Consider the following 26,880-nt stretch of genomic DNA (forward strand, 5'->3'; position numbering starts at 1 on the left):
TTAAATATATTAAAAATATTTTTAGGAATGAAAACATTGCAAATGAATGAAAAACATATGTACACACCACCACCATTTTTAGGCACAGACCTTAGCTTTGAGGAAGGACTCGGAGTGAAAGGTGCAACAACCAACGCCTCCTGTGGCATCACAGTCAAACAGCAGTCTTTGCAGTACACCAGGGAGGTTGGTTTTCATATAGTTTTCATAATATTCTGCATATTAGAGCTATCTGGTGCAAGATAGCACATTTGTTCTTATCGGTTCCCCCCAGGGGAAACGCACCTTAAATCTTTCTCTCTTTCCAATAAACTTCACCAAAGGAATACCAGCTCCCACCAGTTCCAGACACAGCAGATCTCCTTCAATAACACACTGTAAAGTCCAAATGGTTACGACTGAAGGTGTTTCCTCGATCCCCCCTCGTTTTCCCCCTCTTCTTTTTAATGTTTACGTAAGTTATTTGTTCCCGAAACAAGAACTGAGACTCAAGCTTTTTAAGCATTTAAAACAAAAACAGTTACCATACCAAAGCACAGCATACAGTGTAAGTTTCAGTTGTAATTTCTCAGCTTTTCCTTTATATAGAGCTACATATGGTGGACTGCGCAGAACTCTTCCAGTCTCCTCCACTGCCAGCACACGGATCATGGGGAAGGAACGCGGATGCGGAACAAGCCCTGCTGGAGCTGCAGTCGGAAGAGCTTGCAGTTTGCAATCCTCAAGGCTGCACAGCCAGTACGGCGAAGGTCCGACGGGAACAGCGGCTTGGTGCGCTGCCACGTCCCCGTGCTTCTCTTAAACTCCCTAACGTAGTCGTAATTCGTACCTAAACCCACATGTGGAGAAAGAGAGAAGAATGCTTAAAGACATACTGGACCCAGCAGCACATTCCACCTCTAATAACGGAGATGTGGGAACAAGAGCACACACAGGACTGCAGATCGGCTTCTGGATGCACTGCTGAAATCGTTCTCAAAAGGAAACTGTGACATTTCTTCTACCCGAATACACATCGCTTGGACTTTTGCTGTTCTATATTCTGCAGAAAGCCCTGTTTTACACACACACAGCCATAAAACATGTACTCTCTCAGACATCTTTTACAGCAGGGCCAGATGCTGACAGCTGTGTGGGAGGAGTACAAATGTGTTTGTCAGTACACCTGTGTGGTTAAGACTTAGAGGTAAGGGCCAATACCACAGCCAGGGACAGCAAAGGATGAGGGCCCAAAATGCAGAGCCATCTGCTTACTGCTGCAAGGATGGTGCAGCAAATGGACAGATCAATATGATGGGAAAGGCATTACAACAAAGGCAGGATGACAAAAGGACCAGCACAACAGAAAGGTGCTATGAGGAAAGGGAAGAAGATTGCTCACCTGTATCAGAAGATTCCAGGTTCACAGGGGAAAGCTTCACCAAGGAGGGATCTCCAGAAAGAGATCCTACCCAGTGGCAGTCAGCCCTTAAATGAGGTCTAAGAGGTGCAGCCAGGCTGCAGCCCTTCTGCTCACACAGCTGAATTGCCTTCACCTGCGCCTGCAGGGCTGACCAGGTTCTTTCCCCAGGTGCTCAATCAGTGGGTCAGGCCACGGCTCAACAGTTCTCATACAGATGGGATGAACAACCCTGGCACTAATTTTGTTCTCATATTTACATGAATGCATTAACAATCTCTTAGTCCTGATTTCTTCCAATCTTCAAGCAACAAATCAACCAAATGTTTACAGTGCTCAATTTCTTTTTGAAGAGGTACAGCAACAACAACAAACCACTATAAATCTCTCAACATCTAGCATTAACTCTCTGAAGACAACAGTAACAATGTAATCTGATCTATGATTACAGAGAACTGAAGTTCTAGGTTCTTATTCTACATGCATAATATTAAAAAAAAAAAAAAAAAGAAAAACATACTACAAGAAAATAAGCAGAAGTTATTAGTTTTAATTCTGACCTGTATCAAGATCTCCAATCACGTAAATGCTGGCTCCAATAGGCACAGCTCCATACACAAAAGAAGAGCTAGTTGGGATGCATAGGTTCTGGTCATTTAGATAAATCCACCTGTAAGAAAATAATAACAGAGAACTGCTGTATATTTGGTTTTTTTAATCTAGCACATTAAAAAAAAAAAATCCAGGTTCTCTTTCCAGCCACCATCCTCGAGTCAAAAGCAGAGCGCACAAGTGACTTTCTTTAAGAACTGCTGGGAACATTGTCCAGTTCAAGACAGTCCTGGCTCCTCCTAGCTGGGAAGCCCACACAGTACTGCTATTTGTCAAGTTCTGATGCTTCATGCTGAAGTTACTTTATTTCAGAATTGCTTCACTCTATAACCCAATCTGAAACAAATTCTTACACACAACCAGTAATCTTATGAAGACAGCAATCATGTAAGAGCCCTTTCTGCAACAGCTGCAACAATCAATTGTCCCTACAAAGACAACTTCAAGGAACTTTATCTTAAAAAATCAAAATCATAATTGTAATAGTCCACAGCACAGGAAATAACATGTTGCTATAGCAAGGGCTTGTCACGAAGCAATGCCTTCCCATGTATATTTCCTCAACTTCTTCAATTGCACATTATCAGCTACAAGAATCCCCTTGCCCAGTAAGAGGAATGCAGCGCTTGGCAGTGCTTCATTTTAAACAAGACATAAAGATTGGAACTCAAAATTGTAAGAGATTTGGAGACAGAAACGTCCTCACCTTGGAATTTAAAAAGAACTTCTCAATCAGGTATCAGGCTCTTCTCAATCACTTCCCAGCTCCTTCTGTAATCTTACAACTCTCCCGTGTTCCCATTTAAGATATTACATCTTAACACTACAACAGCCTGACCTTCCTACCAAGCAAAATACGCTTTTCCATGCTGAAACCTTTGGTAGCCAAGTGAGTACATACTCTTTACCCACGGTGGCCTTTAAGGATGTCCCCTGTCTGGAGCTGTCAGTTCCCTCTCTATGGCTTTGAACGAAATCTCTGCCACTGCACTTGAGCAGCTGCTGTCATAGTTACTGAAGACAATGCAAATTAATGATGCTTCAGGTGACCGCTCCTGGATCTTTCATTATTTAATAATTTAAAGAGAACAGGAAAGTTGGATAAGCCTTGCCAACAGCTCCACCTATTTCCAATCCCACACGTGGTTAGTTTGAGGGGAAAGTTCAGAAATATTCTCACAGCCGACCTTTGAAAATCCTGTATTGCCCTAACTCATGATTCAGAAGTAAGAAGCCTCCCTTCTGGCACCAAAGGAGATGCTGTTACACACCATTTGTCTTGGGACAGCTAATCCCTTAGTTTGGCTTTCAAAAGTTTCTCTCTCCAACTTTGTGTCTGTGCTATACAATAAATGATTGGGATTTTAGGAAAAGCATGGGAATGTCCTCTGCAGCTGTCGCAAAGGACAGCAACCAAACCATGATGAGAGGAAAGCGATCTTTTTCTGAACCACTGTAGCTCTGTTACACCACAAAACACCTTTCAGCAAGTTTCAGTAGCTCCCTTCCCTTGCTGCAGGAAAGGAACAGATTCAGTAGCTTCACACTTAGCACCAAGTTACCTCAAATTAGGAAGGGTGCATAAAAGGCAGAGAAATGGAGGAGGAAGACTGTAGGTTTGTTGGGGAGGAAGGGGTTGTTTTGCTTTCTAGTGGTAAATACAGGCCTATGTCAAGGGAAGGAAACACATAACACTAGATGGGTTATTTTAGCTACTCATCAAGTTCAGAAATCACACGAACTCTGGGGGTTGGCTCCACTAGAAACCCAAGGTTCCAGTTTAAAGGAAAAAGTGTGGGACCCAACCGTTTTACTACTGCTGCACTTCAGAAAAGAAAGAAGAAATTAAAGCATCTGTGGTTGCTTGTGAAAATTCACTCTCAGCCTTTCTCAACACGTCTTTTAAAAGAACAGCCACAACTTTTCAGGAACGCTTACAGCAGTTTTCACAGTTAGAACTAGGAAGGAACAAAGACAGGAAGGGCAAGGGGTCACATTTCATCAGCACTTGACGAAGCTCCAGCTCAACGTGGGCTGTGCCTACTGCTGGAACAGTATGGAAAAAACACCATAAAAAAGGAATGTGAAAACACTCTCTGGAACGTAACTCTCACATGCTTCTCCAGGATGGGTCTCCTCAAACCCAACCCGAGAGCAGCGGAGGAGACGGCGCCTAACTAGAGACAAAAACAATTACCATCAAACTGAAATATGCTTCCACTGAAACCTTTTAAAAAGAGAAGAAATCTTTTTTTTTTCTTTCTGTCTTAAAGTGATACAGACAAATAAATTCATCTGAACTGCCGTAAGCTGTAAGCAGGATGGTAACTTTTATTTCCAAACGGGAAGCACGCTGAGGCACAAAACAGAGCCCATGTATTCCATACACGTCACCGTAAGCTAACACAAGCTGTGAAAGGAAGCCTACAAATGAATGAAAACCTCTTCTGTGTTCCTCTTAACTGGCTGACTGATAGTGCTGTCAGATTTCTCATTACATCTGCATAAGCATTTCTTCGTAAGGAGATTCCAAGATACTGTATGTAAGACTCTTCCTAGTACTATGTTACAAAATCAGTTGGTTTACCATTCACGTATCACTGAAAATATCTTATTTCCATGATGGCCCATCAGCAAAATAAATATTTTAAGTAGTTGTTAACTGACTGTTCAGAGCAGTTGTTAACTGACTTGTTTCAGAGCAAGCACCCCTCACCATTACTCCCCAAGATAGCAGCAAACTTCTGAATGAGGAGCTAAGGAAAACAAAAACTGTTTAGAAAACCATTCTCCACTGACAGCCCACCCATGGCTATCACCCATGGCTATAGCCAAGGACAGGGCACACCAACAGCTCTGGCACACACTGCACATCTCCCACTTTCACATTTTTAAAAATCAATTCTTATCTTGAGAAGTGTTTTAAAAGAGAGGATGCATGCACACAAAGCTCAACCCCTGCCTTTAAAATCTGCATTTGCAGCCTCAAGAAAGCTGTGCTCCAATTGTATTCTACTTGCCTATGCTCACTCATGTAAGTCTAAAGACAAACTGACAAAATATTTATTAACTGAAACATTTCAGTTACAGAAATTTTTCAAGTACAATATAAATTACTACAGTACTCTGTTTATATTTCATGTTTATGTTAGTATTCCATCTCACTTCATTTATCTCACTACTTGTTTATGTAGCACAGTGTAGCAGGACTCAATGTTTGGTTTTTTTCTAGGGTGAAGAACTCTGCATATTCCCAGTCCTTGGAGGAGTCTGTATTGTACTTAAGAACTACAATTCTCAAAGACTATGCACCGTGAATTATCTCGGACTGAGTTACCATCAGAATAAAGCTAAGCCTCAGCCTTTTTACCCAATCCAAAGCAGATTTACACACTGATGTAATTGCATATGCTTATTCATATACACTGAACAAAACTTGTAACTCAGTTCCTCACGGGCTCTAGGGTTCCTAGGATGATGCTACATCCTCTGTTCACAGGTAATAAGAGCTATGACACATAAATGAGACGTGCCTATTGCTGCCCATAGCTGTGAACCACCAATATCTGAGAGCTGAACTCAGAGAACCAGAAGTGCTTCACACTCAGAAAGCAAACGTGATGGAGTTCTGAAGTTAATTAAACCCAGAAAACTCTGTGGTTCATTAGGAAGAATGAGATAACAACATGCAACTACTGAAAAGTCATTAGGAATTTTGGCTACAGAACCCTTCTGGAATTTACATGCTGTGCTTTTGGCTCACTGTCACTAAACAGTCTTGCAAACGTATACCACCCTTCCACAAATCTTCCCTTTTATCCTCATGCTTCTAGATTTTTGTCAATCATGTCATCACAGTCAATGTGGTATTTCAGGTTTAATTAGATAGTTCCAGTACTATTTCTTCATCCTGACTAGAAAATGAATAAGCTCTTGGCAGTTCAGAGGCGCTCATTTCCCTCCTCCTGACTCCTTGATGTTGCTGGTCTGAAGGAGACTGATTACTATTATTTGTTTTAGAAACTATTACTGCAGAAATACATGCTTTTCAATAATAAATTAATAATCTGTAATAACTGCAAAACATTAAGATGACGAATCAGTCTCTGTATGTACCACGTTAACTATGCACTAAGGAAAAGGAGGAACTGTCCCTAAGCAGGCCCAGCTCAGGCTCCTCAAGCCCTGCCTTGCCTCTGACAGATGGCACTCACCCTGCAAAGTGCAACTGTGTCTGGATCTGGAGATAACTACCAGTCCGTGCTGGCTGTTGCTGTAACAGACCATGGTATCACAGCACCCTCTTCTGGTAAGGAACATCACTTCTTGCTCCAACGGTGACAAAGGGCTCTCCCAAAACCAGAGCAGAGAACTGCTTAGAGCAAAGGTAGATCTGCTGCCTACAGCCCTAACTCAAGGTCACATTAAGACGAATTTTCAAAACAAATGACATGCACTGGCAATGCAGAAGATAAAGAGACAACCTGAGCAGCTCCCTACAAGTGCCTCCAGCTGCAGCTGGACAGTCAGACTACTGCTACCTCACCTCGTGCCAGCACACCCTTGTGGCACTAACATGACAGAAGGGGTGCAAGATCAAGAGCTGAAGTGACTGGAACTGTATTATATCTTTAGTCGAATCCTGTAACTCCCTGGGATGCCACTAAGCAAAAATAGAAATGCAGGCATTAGAAATGCTGCCTGGCAGGTACCTGTGCTGCAGACAGCAGGTGGCACCAACTCACCTGTGCTCAAACTTCACCAACCAGTGAAACAAGTTTACAGTCACTGGTAAGGAATTGTGAGCCACAGAGCACCTGAAGAATGGCATCAGTCTGGAAACATTTCCATCAAATGAACTAAAGCAGGAGGCAGTTCGTTGGACAGCATCTATTTCCAGAATTTTTCTTCTGCAAACTCTCCTGCCCTAAGGCTTATTCACTTTTAACATCTCCCCATGCCCCCAAAGGAACAGAAAACACCAGGGAGAATCAGCAGGAGGAACTCTTATCATCTGTCTGCTTCCCATAACCACCTTGAAGTGCGTTACCCCTCCAGCTTCTTCTGGTTAGAGCTCTTTTGGACATCACTTAGAACAACAAAAAGTCAATTTCATACAGAGATTAAAGTCTCTTTACATCTGCACCTTAGAATAAGATTATATAACAAATTCCCCACTGCTATACGATTTTTATATGCTTTTATACAGGTCACATCCTAAGATGTGATCTTGTAACAGATTTAGTAAACTCCACCACAGTCAATTCTCTTTGAGATATCTGACTGCAGAGTCTTATTTCAATTTGGTTGATTAAAAAGAAAACACAAAAAGAAATTTATAGTTAAATGCAAAAAGAAAACACTGGAGGTACGAAAGTTTTCCAATTACACCCAGAGCATAAGGTAACTTATCCATAAAATTCAGACTAACATAAGCAATGTTTTAATCAGTTACCACATGCAGTTAAGTAGATTCTAAAACAAGAGTCAAGAGATAACAAATGAAGTTGTCAGAAGCAGATTCAAAACAAACAAGAGGAGATCAGCCACACACAGTGGTGGAGGTAACTGTGGACTGAACAGCATCCACAGCATCTTTTCTATGACAAGAATCTACACTGTTTCAAAAGCCAACTGTGACTGTTGATTTGTATGTATTCCCTAGGCTTATAGCTATAATTAGTTACCTTTTAAATTCATCATGATAAAACTCAGATTTACACGTCACCATCTCGCTGGCTTGGCTGTCATCACGACTCCTGACTCCACCAAACACATAAAGCTCAGAGGCAACTCCACAGGCCACTGCCCCAAACCTAAGAATCCAATAATGAAGAAAAAAAACACAAAAACCACAAAAAACACAGAGTCAGAAGACATACTAAAACATTCCATCCTTCTCAACTTTTTCAGTTTTTTTACATGTATTTTTAGACATAACATTTATTGATGAAAAATATATGTATACAAATTTAACACTACATAATGCATTTATCTCTAGAGAAAACGTTGAAGTTCCAACCAAACTGTGATTTCTACTCTTCACTTTGCCTCAGAATAGTATTGCTTGTAACATGCTAAGCATATCTCTACAGAAACATTTTGATTGATTGGATACTTCTCTTTGCTCAGCCACATCTTGGCATTACAATCACAGGCCACCATGATCAGGAAGACAGTAAAATCCTCAGTGATTTCTAACAGCAATACATAGGGATTTACCCCATGAATAAAGGCAACTTCCACTCATCAGAGCATCAGCACTTCAGTGTTAAAAAGGCCACACACGTTATCAAACACACACTGACACAGCACTGATGACATCATCAGTCAACTCTTCCTTTACTTAAAAACAAACAGAAATAATACTGGTGCTTCAGTGACTATTCTGGGGGGTTCTGACTGAATAGACTCCAGCAGTCTAGCCATCCCTCTCCCCTCCCAAACTCCATCTTCACCCACCTTCTCTCTTTCAGAGGACAGATGGCCGTCCACTGTTGAGTCCTGGGGTCGTAACACTCAACAGACTCAAAGAGCTTTCCATAGGAGCCTCCACCCATTGCATAGATTTTCTTCTTCATAGCTGCATAGCAGCCAATCTCAAAAAAGAGAAGAACACAAGATTACCCACAAATGCATTATATCAAGAGCTCAAAACTAACCACACACACATTTATGTACACTTACATGTATTGTGCACAAATGTTTTCAGCCATGGTTCTAACATACATAAACAAGGAATGTGCTCTCATTCCCATGCTACTTACTAGCTTCTAGTTGAAGCAAAGCCTTATGATACACAGGATGGTTGCAATTGTTTAACAGCAAGGAAGGTGGTAACATACAATGTAATTCTTACCTTTCTAACCATAGTCAAGTCTGGCTGCTTGGTCCAGGTACGGTTATAAATATCATAGCTCTCCATAGAGATTAGTTCCCTTTCACCATCCTCGCCTCCCAGAATATACAGAATTCCATCAATCTCCACCACACCAAAATTATGTCGTGCCTAAGGAATATCAACAAGGTTAGCACTGTAAAAAATAAGTGCTAATTGTGAACAGTCAATACAATCTTCTCTCGTGTCTCTCAGCCCAATGATAATGGTATCAATTACTACAGTGTTTTTTCCATATATATTTTTTTTAAATACAATGAAGTCTGAATCTCACAAATAAGATTATTATATTCTCCAATTACAGAATATAAAGGATATGCAAAGAAAAAAACCAAAGAGTAGCAAAAGCGACGCTGCAGAAATCTAATAACAGAGCTTGGCCATATTTCAGTTTGCACAGCAGTGGGCTCCAAAACAAAGCTGTTGCTTTTCAGGTCTCTACTCTCACAATGCATCACAACTACAAATGTGGATTTCCTTTGAGCTCAAGTACAGGCACTTGACAGCAAGGAATTCCTGAAGTTCAACTGCACAGCAAGCTCTTCAGTAACAGTTTGTGTTTGCCAGTCCTGCAGCCATTAACAACAGGTAGCAACAGGGTATAAGCAGAAAGCAATCCCTAGCATGACTCTGAATGCATAAGATGCAAATGATCAGAGATTCAGATAATAATTCTGCAGAAGCAGAATTTTGCCAAAGTAGAAAAAAAAAAAAAAAAAAAAAAAATCAACTCCAACAGTTAAAAATGATCTTGCCTCATTCATCGGTGGCAAGGAACTCCAGGAATTGGTGTCTGGATCGTATTTCTCTCCAGAGCTCAGTGTTCCCTTGTTTTCATCCTGACCACCAAGCACAAATAAAAATCCTTCTGTAAAACAAAAAGCAACGTGATCTTAAAAACAGGACTTGTGTTCACTGAGCAAGGCAACAAGACTGGTGAGCTGTATCCTACGTTTGCTGAGAGTTTCAGATCAGTCACAGGTCATGCTCTGGACTGCAAGAAGTAAAGTTCTACCCACACTGAAGCCTACCACTTGCAGATACTCCTCAACACATTCAGTGATGCAGCAACTAGAATTCACTCAAAACACAATACACTCCTGGAAAAACAGATGAGCAGATTCCAACAGATACTTTGGGGATGGTGACTATAAGACACTCACATGACAGGGATTTTCACAGAATAAAGTGATGTTTTGGGCAGACAAAGGGGAAGCATGAAATAAGCCCAGTGCAACGTAATCTTAAACAAAAAACATATATAAACTGTATCTCATATTTTGAGGCACTGGTAAGTTTCCATAATACTGCCTTTACAAAAACAAAGCTCCCCTTTACCTGCTGACAACACTCCATGATTGATCCTTGGAATACTCATAGGAGCAAGTTCAATCCAGAGCTGTCTATTGGGATCATAAAGAGGACACATACACCGCATCACTGAGGTTGGTTTCCGGGATCTGAACACAAGGTGGGGAACAAACAAAACCAAAGCACAGTTTTACAAGTTCACCATTAACTAACTACTTGTATCTAAAGCTATGCTGTCCACAACATACATTCATAAAGTGCAGCAATTCCCTGATAAGGTAAGTTTAGTTTTGTACACACTGGAGACTTAAAAAGCAGGCCCTCCTCATTCATACTGCATTTACCTGTATTATTTTTTTAGGAGCAAATTTGAACAAAAGAATGGATAGAGATTATCAGTAACCTCTCAGCAAAGTGACCTACAAACTGATGAGCAAAATGTTATTTGAATTGTAATAATGAGCTATCTTTTAGAGTGCTGCAAGTACTAGAACTGCTCCGGCACAGAAAGGGATTATTCTGTGACACACCAATTTTCACCTGGCACCTCAGGTGCACCAATAATGACTTTACTTTAGAACCACAGCTGTCGTAGATGAAGCAGTTAAAGTATATGCTCATTATCTTTCAGGTTACTATAGATGCTTTTTAAGACGATTAGAAAAGTGTTTCTCCAAAGTTCTGCGCTTGTTTTGAGTACAATCTATTGAGTAAGAAACAAAATAAAAAACACCAACAAAGCAGCCAACAACTGATACCAAACAAACACCACATCCTACTCCAAGTCAGAGGATTATCACAAAACAACTACTTACTGCTGAACCACTCAAAAAATATCTCAGGCGTGGCTGAACAACTCCAAACCAAGTTCAAATGATAGGGTAACAAGCACACTGAGGTGCAAATACTGACTCCACGCTGCATTCTCAGACCTAGATGCTCCACCTAGACGCTTCTATTTGACCACTCGTACCAACCTGCATTGCCACTCAATACTTACACTCTTTCTTCCCCACCGACAGTCACGATGCACTCTGAGTAGCCACGGGGCTTGAAGGAGGCCAGCATGGCCTCTCCCTGCTGAGGTGGTGTGAGTGGGATGTTGTTGCATTCTTTAACAATCTCCCGTACCAGAGGTTCGCTCATCATCTGCTCACGTAAATACGCCGCATCCAAGCCTGAGACCCACACTGCTGACATGACATCCTTCATGTGAACCTACAGAAAGAGACCAACTCAACATTCCCAAGACTCCGTGGAATGACACTAAGGCATTCACACACAGATTAACAAAAACTTTAAAGAGCATTTCTGATATTTGGAAGTAGTAACAAGATCTACTGCAATGTTACTAAGAATTCTTTGAAGTCTCACTATAAATGTGCTACTTGCTTTCTCTCTCTGAGAACAACATTATATCATTAAGTGTCAAAGGGTTTCTTTTTTCTTCTTAATGCCTATTAAATAATAAAGACAGGAAATAATATATCATCAGCACAGCTTTCTTTCATGCTTTTACTACAGTCACACAGTCTGCATTTCTGGCAAAATTCAACTCTATAAAAATCAGATTAGCCCTGAACATAACATTCCTGGAAAACAAGAACTAGAAGGAGCAGCTGAGAGAGCAGGGATTTAGTATTGAGAAGAGGAGGCTCAAGGGAGAACTTGTTGCTCTCTACAACTGAAAGGAGGTTGCAGCAGAGGAGTCGAGTGACAGGACACGAGGAAACTACCTGAGGTTGCACAAAGGGAGGTTTAGATTGGATGTTAGGGGGAATTTCTTATGAAAGGAGTTGTTAGGCATTGCAGCGGGCTGCCCCAGGAGGTGGTGGCATCCCCAGCCCTGGAGGTATTTCAGGGTCACGTGGACATCAAGCTGGGGGGCATGGTTGAAGTGGTAGACTTGGTAGTGTTACATGATGGCTGAACTTAATGATCACATGAGTTTTTTTCCAAGCTAAATGACTCTACGATGCTACCTGAAGTTCCCACCCATTAGAATAAGCATACTGATTGAAGTCACATTCAAAAAATAAACCTTTCAGTATCCTGACCTTTCTCGATTCTGAATCGTGAGAAATCCACCTAATCACTGCTTCAAAGACGTATCTTTCATTTCCAACATTGAGCTTTTCCATCGACAGCACTTCTTTCAGTTTTTGAGGAGTCAGTTCCAAGAATTCCTCTGTGCTGCTGACATCTCGAAAATGAGTTTCCAGATACTCTGAGGCAAGGTAGTGAACATGATGCAAACAATAGTGCAGTGCAAAGTCCCGAATACCAATACAGTTCTCAGCAGCTATGCAACCTTCTAAAAACTCACAGCAGAGTGTTTTTAAGTCTGTAAGCAGCAGGAGATCAGCTGCCTGTACCACATCTTGGATAGTTTCTTCATTTAGCCTGATCTGCAAGAATTAATTTAGAAGTTATGCTACTATCACCCATTTGCTTCATGACATGTCCATATTCACTACAATCATTCTCAGTGGCTGGGAAATGGAATATTAACAGCATTGCAAAAGTTATGAGAAATCAATATGACTACTACACATATATAAATTAATCAAGGAATGGGAAGGGATTGGATTGACAGAAGGTGTCACTGCACCCCAGGGAACCATGAAATTGCTACTCTCATCTGAGAACCTGTAATGAATTTTTCTGCAATAAATTAATAGTCTTTAAAAAAGTGAACGTCCAGAAAAGAATCTCAAGGCATATCTGCTTCTTTGCTTTTGCCTAAAGCTTAAGCAGTTCAGCAGTAACTCTGGTTCTGAATGAACTGCACACACTGATTCCTGCTAAGGCTACTGGAATAAAGACACAACGGGCACATGGCAGGAGAACCAGATGTGAGAATGCCTGCAGTACTTCAATACATGGGGTCAGTGATGTGGTCTCAGCCTACACTGCTGTCAATCCAGTATTCTTTCCTGGTAGTGGTCTGTTTTAAAGCAGGTTACTAAACAGTGAACAAGCACAAGTTACTAAAGAAAAACAATTACTCAAAATGGAATTTTTCAGAGTCCTCCTCCATGGTGCGACATGAAAGAACTCCTTGCAGAACTTGCTGCCTCTATTTCATGGGCAGAGCCTATGTGAGATGTAGCACTCTGCAGTTGCTTCATCATTAATCTTTAAAGTGTGCCTCCTGATGGATTTGTCTTTCAGTATAGTACTGTTAAAACCCAGATTATTTTGTCAAGCAATCCAATTTCCACCTAGTTCTTTTTAATACCATACCTGTCCACTGAAGATGTAATCTAGTATCTCTTTCATGATATCAACAGATATCCCTTCAAGTTCAATCTTGTATGTTGAGCCATCATCCTTTGGAGGATTATAATTCAACTTCGTCCTAAGAGAAGAAGGGAAGATGAACCAATAAATAAGAAGCACTCATGAGCTGGGCACAGCATTTCTTTCTACAGAAAAATGACAGCAGGCAAGCTGCAAATTACATCTGCTGAAAAAGAAATGGTAAAACCTTACAACATAATCTGAAAATTGGCAAGAAGAGACTATACGCATGCTCTCTGGTACTGCTTATCACATGTGCAGATAGAACAAGCAGGCTAGCCTTGGAAACTACTTATGGCATTGGAGAGCCAAAGCAATTTTCTCCTGGCTCACTCATCCCAAGCATTCACAAGCATCACCCAAAGCTTCAAACAGAAGGGCAATTCTGCTGACAGATGAAAAAAGAATCTGCTTTGGTAAAGGTGAAACAAACTAACAAACAGCCCCTGTTGCTTCCCCCCCCCCAAAAAAACCAAAAACACACTGGAACGAGCACAGGTGACCAAATGTACACTGGCAGCACAACAGGACCATTCTGCCTGGTTTATGAAGTTATCATATCAACGTTACGACTGGCTTTCAGCTGCACTGTGTGCTCACAGTTCCAGGAAACAGACCATGTTCTGCTCAGTCAAGCTGTAAATATTCATCTATGTCAGCAGACACATTACTGGTGAGCAGTCTCTTCAAAAATCCCAGGAAGTTTGGATGTGCTTTTGAATAGAACAGAGAACTGAAAAACACCTCACATTGTCACTGTCTTCTGTTATCCACACTCACACCAAGCAGACACGACCTAGTTAAGGGCTAGATGCTGCTTCACTTACACTCAGAATTAATCATCTCAAAACATGCAACTCACATCAAATAAAATCTGAGTTATAAATAGTTATGAATAGTTATTCTGAAGTACAAATAAAGATGGCAATTTCAGCCCTCCACCATATCTGCTGCCTTGTTTTCACATTGCTCTTCTAAGCTGTGAGCAAAACTCTGTCAGAAATAACTGCTCCAATTCATGCACATCACTGCAACAGCACTGACACTGAGCTGCTTTGCTCTGTGTTTGTGTAGCACCTCGCACAAGCAACAGAACAACAACATCATTTGGATGAGCAAATTGCTTATTTCCTAACTCCTGGAATGAGATTAGGAAAATTAAACACCTTCTGTAAATGGCCCACATGACTCCCAATCATGTTGAAAGAACAGACACTGATCTGTGAACTGCCAGCTAAAAACTTCCATAGCAAATGTAGGGCTCAAGCAATTTCGTGCAACTTGTCTCCCAACCCACCCCTTCCTGCCCATGGGAAACAGGCATTTCCCACACCTACAAGCTCCAAACGAAGCAAAGAGCATATGCACACACACCAACATCCATTCCCAATTCCAGGGTTAGGTTTCTATACGCAGATTTTTCAAGTCTATCCAAATTAGCTCAGTTTTATGTATGTTGGTTACACTTGAGTTCAGGGTTTCTTGCTTGATAATGAAAGCTATTCCTCATTTCCTGGGACAAAATGGCATTTTTGTTCAGTAACACCAAACAGATCTACATTTGCAGTATCTGGCTTCTTCCCAGGAACAGCAGCCAGATGGGATCCATTCCACACCAAGCACCTATGTGCAGCAGCTACGGAACCACACCAAACCAGGGCAGCCAATGCAGTGTGGGTTTTAAACCGAGTGCAAGCATATAATAAACACATTGCATGGCAGCACTAATGGGGAGATTAGGAAAAGGACTAGCACTGCTTATCACTAACTTTCATCTCAGCATCACCAGCCCACACCCAAGCTAAATCACCTCCTTGCATGGACTTTACACTGACACCTCCTAGTAACAAGGAAGCATTGCCCACAGCTTTGGGGTCTTATCAGGCTCTGTGTTCTATTTCCTGTGTACTCCTTCAGGGTACAACAGTTGTTAACCTGAAAAGTAACAAACCAATTGCAGATGCCCAAAACAAACAGAGCAGAGAAAATAAACTTGAGAGCACATGGAGAAGTCGCACAGTTACAGACTCTTGTGTGCAGACAAACACTCACAGTATGCAACTGCGGCCCACTCAGTTTCAGACGACGCTTTGCTGTTTCTCAGATGATAGGAGCAGTTTTCCATCTGTCTCAGAGCCTTAATTTGCTAGCTAATGAACTACGAGGCTCTCCGTTTTGGCACAAAGGTATCTGAGCCATGACACAAGAACCACTCCCAAACAGCAGCTGGATGGGATAGCGGGGCTTAGGGCTGGAAAAGGCTAAGATAGAAAACTGAGTGTAGCAGTTCAGAGAAATCTGGAAGAGGAGAAATTAACAGGGTATGTAAGAGGAAGAAACGGGGACCTGCCTCCTCTTGTACCACCTGCATCCATTCCTCACCAGCAAGAAGAGAGCTCAGGTATCCTGATCACAGCACATCCAGCTCTCAGAACTGGGAAGTTTCCAAACACGTTTGTTCCCAGCTCAGGTAGAGAGCAGACAGCAGCACGAGTAACACATAACCCTGGTTTTCTCCACTAAACTTCAATCTAGAAGAAAGCTTCCAAACCACGCTTGAGCAAAGGTTTCCAGTCTGTGAATATGCCAGGAAGGATGTTTGCTTTCCCTGCCAGCATGCTCTTTTCCATAGTGATTCATTCTTCCTATGATCTGCATGGATGAAATCTGGAATCCAACAACGAACAGCGACGCACTACGGCTGCTTCTAATGCATGCATGTGAGAGCTTCCTACTAAGGACAACATTTCTGATGACTTTAAAAGCACTCTAATTTGCCAAACCATTGCATAAATAGCTGCCTCGGTCTTCCTCATCTCAGATGAAAGACCAGACCATCCAGATTTGGAAGGAAATAAAACCTCACGGCACAGAGCACAGCCCAGATGCATACAGAGCTAGGGGAAAACAAAGCAATGGAATTTCTTAACCTTATTTTCTCACCTAATTCAGTTTTGAACAGTTTGACTCCATGCATGCAAACAAGCACTACTGTGCTGTGCTTGATGTTGTGTGGCTGTCATAGACAAATTTAGAATCTGCTCTTCCACGTCACTTAAGGAGCACAGTCCTAATGAGTCATCTCAGATGTCACTGCATAACGCACAACAAGGAAAAACATCCCAACACCTCTTCTTGAGATGTGAGCAATAGCACCAGCAAGGTAAATGAGAGCAATGCAGCCTCCAAAGAGAACGCTTCAGATTGCAATTACTTGAGTAGATTTAAAATATCTGTAGTGAAGAGCAATCAGAAATTAGGAAACAAAGCTAGTTGCTTTGGTTTTGGTGCTCTGCAGAGGTTAAAACAAAACAAAACTTTTGCCTACTTGGACATCACCACACTGCTAACAATGCAGCTCTGCAGAGCTGCTTACACAGCTGTGAGAAGCCAGAACCCAGGAGGGAAGAGGGAAATGCTCTTCTTTTTGAAAGAAGCTGCCTTTCCAGATTACTGATTTAGTGATTAACTCCAGATTAGCCACAAGGGCCAGCCTACGCCGCACAGACTCTGCCAATGGACACTACTCTATCTCAGCACTAAGGAAAGAAGGCTATCCTTCCAAATCAAGGCATAATAAAATCCATTTGTGCTGACACATCCCTTATCTGCACTAGTGCTGTGACCTTCACAAGAAGGCATTTTCAAATGGAGCTGTATCTCTAACAAAAATTTCTGGCAAAGCTGCACCCCAGGCCAGAAGGAGATGGCCATGGGATGCCAGAGAGCACCAGAAACGCCAAGTTAAGTGCATCATTGCTCCTCATCAGTAGGGAAAAAACTTTCAAATTCTGGTTTCAGTGCAAACATAACGTCAGCAAACATCATTTTATCTCTTCCTTACCCTGGCTGAGTCTTCACACTACAAGCTTACTGGGTTAAATCTAACCCCTGCTTAACTTCACCATTACATTGGCCAATTCTTTCTCACATCTGCCCTTCTATCATAGAATGGCCTGGGTTGAAAAGGACCTCAAAGACCACCTGGTTTCAACCCCCCTGCTATGTGCAGGGTCATCAATCACCAGACCAGGCTGCCCAGAGCCTGGCCTTGAATGCCTCCAGGGATGGGGTATCCACAACCTCCCTGGGCAACCTGTTCCAGTGCGTCACCACCCTCTGTGTGAAATGTTCTATCTGCAACATTTTCCTTCCAGCCAGGCTGATCTTTCTGCATGCAAAGAACTTTAATAATTACACCGTTAAATAGGTCACACACAACAACATGATGCAGCAGTTCACTCCACCCACTGCCCTCCTCCAACACTGCACTTTACAATCAAATGAGAGGCTCTCCTGGAGGTTGCACCCTGGCCTTCAGCAGTGCACATAAAAGACTGACTGTCTTCACCACACCCTGGAAAGGGTGCCAGCTCTCAGTGCGTTTTGGCTGTGCCTTCACTAGGTCTTTCTTTTTAAAAGCATCTGTAACTGCAACTTCTGGTCTCAAGGCAAAATATTCCACCCAACAGCTCAGCATAGAGATCTGCACAAGTTGCTTCCTTTGGTTTAAAGGGGAACAAAGAGGAATAACCTCAACTTTCCAACAAAGAGAAAAATTTCAGGCAAAAACTTAACTTACGGTCGGACTAGGAGATGTTGGAGATCTTTTCCAACCTTGGTGATTCTATGATTAAGGCTTTTTTCCCCTCCCTCTATAAGAGAAAAGTGAAACAAAACAAGAAGCGACTCCTTCAGCAGCAGCACAGGGTGTGTTCACAGCTGGTGGGCTTCCCTCAATGAACTTCCTGCTTACCCCAAACATCTGACTATGCTGAGCTCGCCCAGAGCCAGGCTGCAATCTCAGTTGGCAGCCTCCCCTCAGCCAGCACGTCCTGCACAAACACAAGGTTAGCATTAAGCAGATAGAACACACACCTGACTAGAACAGCCTCCAAGCAGGGACTCCTGGCTTTGGGGCTCACCCCAGAGCTGCGTAGAGCCAGGCCTCACCGGGTCGTGTAGCTGAGGAGAGCAGGCCTGGCTGCCACCTCCTCATAGGAAAATGACTATCACATACCTTCCTGTAAAAGAAACACCTCTGAAATGTGGTATTTCTGTACCAATTGTTTCAGATAGGTCATCTGTTCCTTTTAAAAGGTGGGAAGAAATACTGAACTGCAGTTCCTCAGCAGGCAGCAGGCTAGTTCCATGCAGCACTCATCAAGGCTGTTCCTCAGCTACTTCAGTGTCACATCCACACCATTTTGGCGCTCCAGAGCATGTTCACATCCACCCACTGAACAGATGACTCATGAGACTTCCATTCAGCATCAGCTGAACACTAGAGCTGAGTTTCTACCAAACAGGAAGCAGCCTGGAGCCAGGTCTTCCTTGGAAGAGCAAGGAAGGCATTTCTACAGCTTTAAACCAAGAACTGAATTGTACCTTAATTGAAAAGTCTTCTTTTAAATTGACACTGTGTTTAAATGTGTTAATTTTTTTTTTTTAAATAAGTAGGAGCGAGAACAGTACCATACTCACACCACTAAACTACTAATAAAGTCTTTATGAACTGTAACACCATCTAATACATCTCTAATAAACTAGACTCATTGCGACTTACTGCAAACTTCCTGGAAAAACACCAAAGAGCCTGCTGAGAAAACCTGATTTTTTCAGGTGGGTTTTTTAACCCTCTTAATCTTGCGGAGCTCTGAAGAACACCAGAAGCTGGAAAACCACAGTCTGCAAGGCTGCGATGAAAAGCAAAAACAGCCAAGAGGAAAAAGGAAAGTGAAGTATAAACTTCGCCAGCACAAGAAGCCAAGAGTCTGCAAGTCAAAGGGCTACATTCATAACAAATAGCAAGAGTCGCAGTCGGCAGCTTACAGTTGTTCAGGAGATGTAAAAGCAACATGCCTAAGGACATAAGCCACCAACTACATGGTATTACAAAGCTATTTCCTTGATAGGCAGCTGGTAGTTTCAGAGCTGTCCACAGCAGCAATTTTGTTTGTTGGCTTGGAACTGTTGGGAGATGAACAGGGGAGACTTCAGCATGGAAACACACATGGCATTGTGCTCAGCAGCAGGATCAAGAGGGGAAGATTTGTACACACGTGACATAAAAGGTCTACACAGAGCAAAGAAAAACTCTGTCAGATCATTAGTTACTTCCCATTTCATTATCTGTCAGCCCACATGAGGAAGAAGTTCCTTCTCTGTTTGTAGCTGAGATCAATGCAAACAACACAATGAACGAAGCGTTCAAACTCAGTCTAGATTTTCCCTGGGGCGCAGCAGCACCATCAGAACAGACCTGCTCCACACAGAGTACAATTTAAAGAAGAAAGGTTAATACAAAAAGCCCTGTTAACAACAAAACTTTGGGCAAACAACAATTAACAGAGGTGGACACACAACCTGCAGAGTGGAACTGACCCAGACATCCTGAACTGCTGCATTCTGCTCCCCTCCCTCAAACCAAGCATGTGCTTGAATTGCACCTCTTCAATACAGAGACCACAAAGGGTCACCTCAAGATCTCCTCTGTAAACAAGATGGTCTGATTTCATGCTCCCCCTTTGCCTGACATGGAGCAACAACCGGCTGCATTGCCTGCCTGTACCTTGCTGGGCAGGAACCTTATTGCTTCCTCCCTCCAGGCTGTCTTTAGGGGCTTGTTGGAGCAGGAACGTAATTAGTAACTCCCCACTCAAGCCCGGCATAGCCCTTTTTAAACCATAAGCTCTTAATATACCTATATTACTGCTGCCCCTCAACTCCTTACCCAAACACAATCCACGTTTAGACACTTCTGGGCTGTGCCAGATAAAGAATTTCTGGATGCAGCCACAATTTTGACTCACTGCTCCTCAAAGCTGCAGAGACTCTACAACTGAGGTATCACTAAAGCATCACCAGTAACACTGTAGTATCATTTGGAAAGAAGTCTTGCATGATTTGCAAAACAGTCTTAAAAGTCCGGGAGGAAAACCTGTCACAGTCTGTTCCTACCTTACTGCAAGAGTTCACACTGTCAGGGCAGCCTCTGAAATCCCCGGGAGACCGACAGAAACAAATCTCTCCTAAGAAAGCTTTGCTATGGCACGGCTTGAAACTCCTGCTTGTAGAAGCACTTACTACAACAGCACTCTGCAGTGGGGAGCAGACAAATGGAGAGGGATGGGCAGACATATGCCTTCAACCTGCAAGAAGCAGAGAGCAATTCAGCTAAAGCACAGCTTAGGAAAACAGAGCCCTCATCACCAAAGTAGCACCCAGCTTCAGCTGTTAGTTGTCTCAGTCCTGAACAGTGCTAAAACACTACAGAGTCCCCATAAATGCCAGTTAAAACCAAACAAGGATCAGGAAATAATCAGCGGGAGCAAGTGCCCTGGAACCCACTTTGTGCTGCTCTCCAAAGGAAGAAGTCTTACTGGCTGCCTCTTGGTAACTCCAATGGACCAGTGGTGGCACTGAGAGGAAAGGAGCCAGGTGACAGAGGACACAGCACAGATCCACTGCGGTCTGTGGAGGTTTGGGAGTTGCAGAAAGGTCTTGCAGACGGGTCTCACAAGGTGGGCTTGTGAGCATGTTTTAGGTATGCCAGAAGGCTGAACAGCACAGCTCAGAAGGTGCAAATGCTGTCGTATTATTTCCAATCAAAACAGATCTACAGGTAAAGTACCAGAACTTCACCTTTCATTTTTATTTTGGCTATATTACGCTTGTCTGGGAAAAGACACAAGTATGGTTACTGGTCTGTTGTCGAGTCAGAAAAATGTTGAGGAACAGCACAGAGTACATACACCCATCTACAATCTGTTCACACAGATGTGTGAAAACCAAAGACAGACACACTGAGATAACAAAAAATTCCTGATTTGTTAAACACAGCACTTAATTGAGATAGCAGAACAATCACCACGTAACAGTGCGAAGTTCATTCACAAACTTGAGTTCCTACATCCCCCTTGCTCTCAGTGTGCCTTGACACACGGGGAGCAGACAGAGCTGCCAGGCGCCCAGAGCTGCAAGTTTCAGCCAGCCTCAAACTGCTCAGACAGCGACAGACCTGCTCGGATGAGAAACCTGCTGCTGAGGATACCAGGAATACTTAACCAAACCTATCCTATAAAAGGGTTCTGGATGAATGCTACAACTTATACCATGCTAGTGTAAGCAGTTTATTCTGTCAAAAGCGCTCTTATGCTGGAGTAATTTACTGTGGGTTCCCAAATCAAACAAATTGAGCCAAAGGAAACCATCTTGGGAAAAATGTGTTACAGCTATTGTCAGGACAAAAGCACAGAAGAAAAAAGCAGTAGTGCAGAGCTGTGGCTGATTTGTTACAGCAGAGAAAGCCAAGAGCTAACCTGGCTCAAACCAAACCTCTCTGGGGAGCAGAGCAGTGCCCATGAGCCAAACCATGCTTTGCCCTATGGCAGACTCCTCATTAGGACCACTCCTTTTCTCAGGCTCAGAAACATACCACGAGATGTTAGAAATATGCAGGAAGACTTCTGGTTTGTTTGTTTGCTTTTTAAATGTCAAGATTCGCTCTGGGGCAGGCTAAGGGATGAAATAAAGCTGCACAAATACGTCCATCCTGTAGGAATTCACACAGCCACCCAAGGCCCTGCTGCCCATAAGAGGACTATGAGCAGCCTGGCACTGAGCAGCTGGGGCAAGACCTCAAGCTACCACACAAATGCAGTCTTACTGGCCCAAAGGCTGACAGCTCATCCTTGAAGCTGGTGCTTTTTCCTGCCCCTGCAGAAGCCAGCAAATGAACAAAGGCAGATGGGGTCCACAGCATCAGCAGAACTTCCGTGTGTCTCTGCTTTGTCTTCACGTCTTTCTGCCTCTTCCCAGCTGCCATTTCTGAGCTGCATGGATACTCAAGCTGCCAAGTAACAACAGGGAAAACCACATCACTGCAATTTATAAATGTCCTACTCATAACCGCTCAGCCAAATAACTTCCATGCAAAACTCAAAAACAGGTAACGCTCCTCTCTCTGTGGCTACACAAATCCTTCAGCACACAGTGCTGTGCTCACACCCAACCACCCCCTCAGAACATCCATGCCTACTTATTTTCCTGCTCACACCCTAAATTCAGCATTCATGCAAACGATACGAAGTTTCTGAACTTGCCCACAGCCACAATATATAATGACAGAGCCAGGAAAGGCAATGCCAGCTAATACTTCCACTGCTACGTTCCACATATCCACTCATTTTTCTTCCAAATGTTCTTCTGAAATTAGTTATTGGATTTTTGGAGCTACATATTGGAATAAATGTAACTCAAATCAATTGGCAGTTGGACTTTCAGACTCTGGTAACATAGCATGCTTTGGAATAAGCTAGCTTTAAAATAACATGACATTGAATTCCTGCGTCTCCTGGTAACTCTTTATATAGAAACATAAATCAATCATTCTGAAAACACTCAGAATAAATAGGACTTGCAGAAGTTCGGGTACAGCTAGAGCTGCATTTTATCACCAAAGCCACTGAGATGTTCATTTCAGCTGGAACCACAGTTCTCCAGTACTGGTGCCCTACCTGACCCATTCCACCCAAAATAAAGGACAGCTGGAGTAAGAAAGGGATCCTATATAGTGATGAGAAGAGACAAGCATCACAGGTAAAAATGTGGTTTTGCAAAGGCAGGTAAGGCAAACATGTTTCTTAATGTGCTGCAGAATTGGGTACATGTATTGTCACATCTTGTAAGCCCAAGGAGAAAAGATGAGTAAGCTCAAAAAAAAAAAAAAAAACAACCAAAAGAAACAAAGGGACCAACACTACATCATATTTATGTACTAATACAGGTAACCTACTTTCCACATAGCTAATGAGTTCCTTCTTGGATATGAGCCTGAGCAATCCCGAGTTACAAAAATACCCACAACTCCAAGGAGTGCAGGTTTTGTTGGAGCCAGTGCAGTTCTGTCTAACTCCAGGACACCTAATTTGTGTTTCCCAGCTGGTTTTTCAGAGATCAAGAACAAAATGCAATACATTGAAATGAACATCTGTGAAAAGGCGCCCTTCTATAGAGTAGTTTATAGTATCCTTGAACTACAGAGGTTGTGCAACCAAAAGTCACACATTCTGTGTATGCCTATACTGCTGCTGCAGCAGAACGACAGCATCTCCCACTTACAGCAAGCCTTCCAGTCTTGATTTTGGATCTGGCATTGGGTCATCTACAAAATGACAAACAACAACCAAAAAAGGATTCAGGCATTTGAAGAACATTTCATTGACTGCTCACCCTTACTTCATGCCTTCGGCTTGCCTTTCAAAGCAGCCTTCCACAGCTGACTCTGAGTACTGAAGCACCTCAGTGTCCATTCTGAGGGTTCTTTTTCCTGCTCTTCCATCTCAGTGAGTTTTATGGCACCCTATTCCCGGCCTCAGCCGCGCCTGCTCATGGCTACGGGCAGGGAGAAGTGCTCCTTTGGACCAACATCCATTTAGAAGTTAATCACCAACTTCACACTCCGTTTGTTTTTACTTTGTTTTCACGCTTGAAAACGTTGAGGCTGTACCACAAAACACCGCGCCGCCCCAAAAGCGTACAGAAATAGAGCCGCGGAGCGCTCCGCGATGTGGCAGCAGCAAGCAGGCAGCGCCCGGCCCGCGCTCCGCGCCAACCCAGCGTGCAGGCGTGCAGGCGGGCGGGCGGGCGGGCGGGCACGACGTTCCGCACCCAGCGTCCCAACAGGCCCGGCCGCAGCAGCCCGGAGCCGCGCTGGCCGGCGCTGCCCGAGCCCCGATGCGCAGCGGCCGGCAGGCAGAGCGGCGGCCCGCAGCCCGCGCTCCCCGTTACATAACCGCCCCGGGACGGCCCGGCACCGCCGCACCTGATGTAGGGACTGGCGGCCGCCAGGATGTTCTTCTGCACCGGGATCTCCTCGCCTTCCAGCACCAGGTGCGCGTCGCAGAAGCGGCTCTCCTCTCGGAAGGAGCTGAGAGCCCGCAGCAGCCGCGCCGGGTGCTGGGGATCCGAAACGGCGCTCGGTCCCGACATGCTGCCCGGCCGGGCCCCGCCGCCCGCAAACACCTCGCGCTGTGCCGAGCCGCGCCGCGCCGGCCGCCTCAATCGGTGCCTCGCACCATGGCTGACGTCATCAACCCGCGCCGCCCATCTGGGCGGGAGCGGCGGCGGCGGAGCGACGCGCCCCTGCCCCGGCAGCGCCCCCGCGCGGAGCGGAGCGGCGATGCAGGAGGGCTGGCGGCGCTGTTAGAACGCGAGGAGGTCGCTTCTGGCTTGGATGTAATTATCCGGAATGTCAGATGTCTCTGCTTCGAACCAGACCGGCAGGACGCAGGAGGGCTTCACGCACGTCTCCGCAGCACTGAGCAAGGAGAGCTCTCGGGCTGCTGGTGGAAGGTGTATTTTGCTCATTGTTGGGTAATTGCACACCCAAGGGAGCAGTGGTTTGAATTATTGCAAAAGCTGTCATTGAGTGGCCTGGTTATTGGAAAAGACAAACGCGGGTTTGTTTCTGTGCCTCCTGCATGGGCTATAAGGGTGGAAAACACAGTTGTGTTACTGGTTTTAGCTCTTCCTCCTGCTGTGTATATGGGGCACTGGGACAAGGCGTAACAGATAATACCCACTTCCAGAGAACAAATTAATGGTTACATTTTGTTATTCATTTCATTTCATGAAACTCACTGATAAAAAACAACAATGCACCAAACCTGTGCCTCCTAGAGGGCTGCTTGCAGCATCTTTGAAGTGACGAGTTGTGTCCATCCCGCTCTGCTCAGCTTTCACTCAGCTGTTCTTTCCCTTTGAGGGAGCAATCTCTCTTTACTATTTTTATTTGCAGCCACTGAGTGTGGGTTCTTTTTCTGCCGTTACAGGAATCCCAGTAGTTTTAGGGGCTAGCTTAAGACTGGAACTGGTGCAAAAATCCAGCCCTTACGACCCTCAGGATCTCATTCATAGTGAAGGACGTCAGGGAAGCAAAGCAAATTAGGAACTTGCCTACCATGTGTTGTACTACCACAACAAAACACCCACAAGCCTTGCAGCCACTTGGCAAAGCACGCGTGCATTCCCTCTTGCTGTTGTCAGACTCGAAATTATACTGTATGCCACTGTACTTGTGGTAAATGTTTCATCAGATCACCATTGCAACCACTAAAAATAGTCTCAGAAATCTGTGATTAGCTGTATGGTCTGATCTGTATTGTCTGTGGTGTAGGATGACCTGGATCAAATACTGAGATTAGCAAATAGTAGTCTGTAGATAACCAATCTGATCTGTTTTTATGATGAATATTCCCCTTTCATGTCTTCTCTGTGGTATGAGTTAACTCCCCAGAATCCTGTCACTCCTGTATCCAAACTCATGGTCATCCAAACATGTAACACTATAAAATCTCAGATGGAATTCTGGAGATAAACTCTTAAAATGAGATATAACAATGGTTAGACCTTTGACTGACTTCCCTCTTATAATTTCAGAAATATTTATGGAGATTTTGGTAAGTCTGAAAGTATCAGCTCCTATTTATTTCCATGGAAACTACAGGAGATGCAAAGAGCACAATAACACTACTTGATAGTGCATGCCACACTCATAAAAATCTGCACCAGAAGAGGTGACCCACTGTCACTGTCCCCACCGCCTCACTGTGCTCACTTCCACTGTTTGGTCTCCGTAAATGTTCAGCAAGCGATGAATGTCAGTGGGTGCCATTTTTTTCTGCACAGAGGAATTCAATAACACACCTTTGCTTCATACATGCTTTCTTGTCTGATGTCATTCTGCCAGACTGCCCCTCTGCTGCCATCTGTCACACGGCAACAAAATGGAATGGAATATCGGCGGGAAGCTTCAGCTTCTACTGTCGTACCACAACATCCGCCTCTGATTTGTGGGCCAACATAATAATACAGGAGGCATTGCTTTTGGAGCAGCCTTTCTACTGTCCCAACACCAAAGGTCGGTCTGCCATTTCAGCACTACTTCTATGTTACATACAAAACGGAATTCAGTTTCTTCTTTAGATTATAAAATTCTCATATAGGGTGGTGGTAGCATGCCTTGAAAACACTGATGATCACTATTTCTGCATACGCATATTGCGGAGTGTTTATTTCCATTTTAGGGAACATATAAACATTTGAAAACCCCAAACTGCTTACTTCAGCTTTAGATCTGACCCCAGTGACTTTTTAACACGAAAATTAGGCAGTGTATTCTTTATGCATGCAAACTATAAAGACAGCAAAGGGAGTCGTAACAGAGGAAGCAAGAACTATGGATGGTGTTGGTTCTATTGCTGCTCTGCATGGTTACATCTTATGTAACCATGAACAAGTCACCAAAGCCCAGTTGTTCTCATGTGATGGGGCAATAGATGACAGTGATCCCATT

The 26,880-nt window shown here is 43.6% G+C and overlaps 1 protein-coding gene across 1 annotated transcript; it reads right to left on the bottom strand.

Moving 5' to 3' along the window:
* Positions 1-647: 647 nt before the first annotated feature.
* GAN (gigaxonin) lies at positions 648-24,515 on the bottom strand (the record flags this gene model as incomplete). Its single annotated transcript, XM_079541356.1, has 11 exons — positions 648-829; positions 1,960-2,069; positions 7,699-7,827; positions 8,474-8,610; positions 8,871-9,020; positions 9,665-9,777; positions 10,248-10,369; positions 11,221-11,438; positions 12,278-12,628; positions 13,467-13,581; positions 24,349-24,515. The coding sequence occupies 11 exons, from the start codon at positions 24,513-24,515 to the stop codon at positions 648-650; spliced, it is 1,794 nt and encodes a 597-aa protein (XP_079397482.1).
* Positions 24,516-26,880: the final 2,365 nt, after the last annotated feature.

The sequence above is a fragment of the Tetrao urogallus genome (assembly GCF_951394365.1).
Source record: "Tetrao urogallus genome assembly, chromosome: 12".
In the NCBI taxonomy this organism is placed as follows: Eukaryota; Metazoa; Chordata; class Aves; order Galliformes; family Phasianidae; genus Tetrao; species Tetrao urogallus.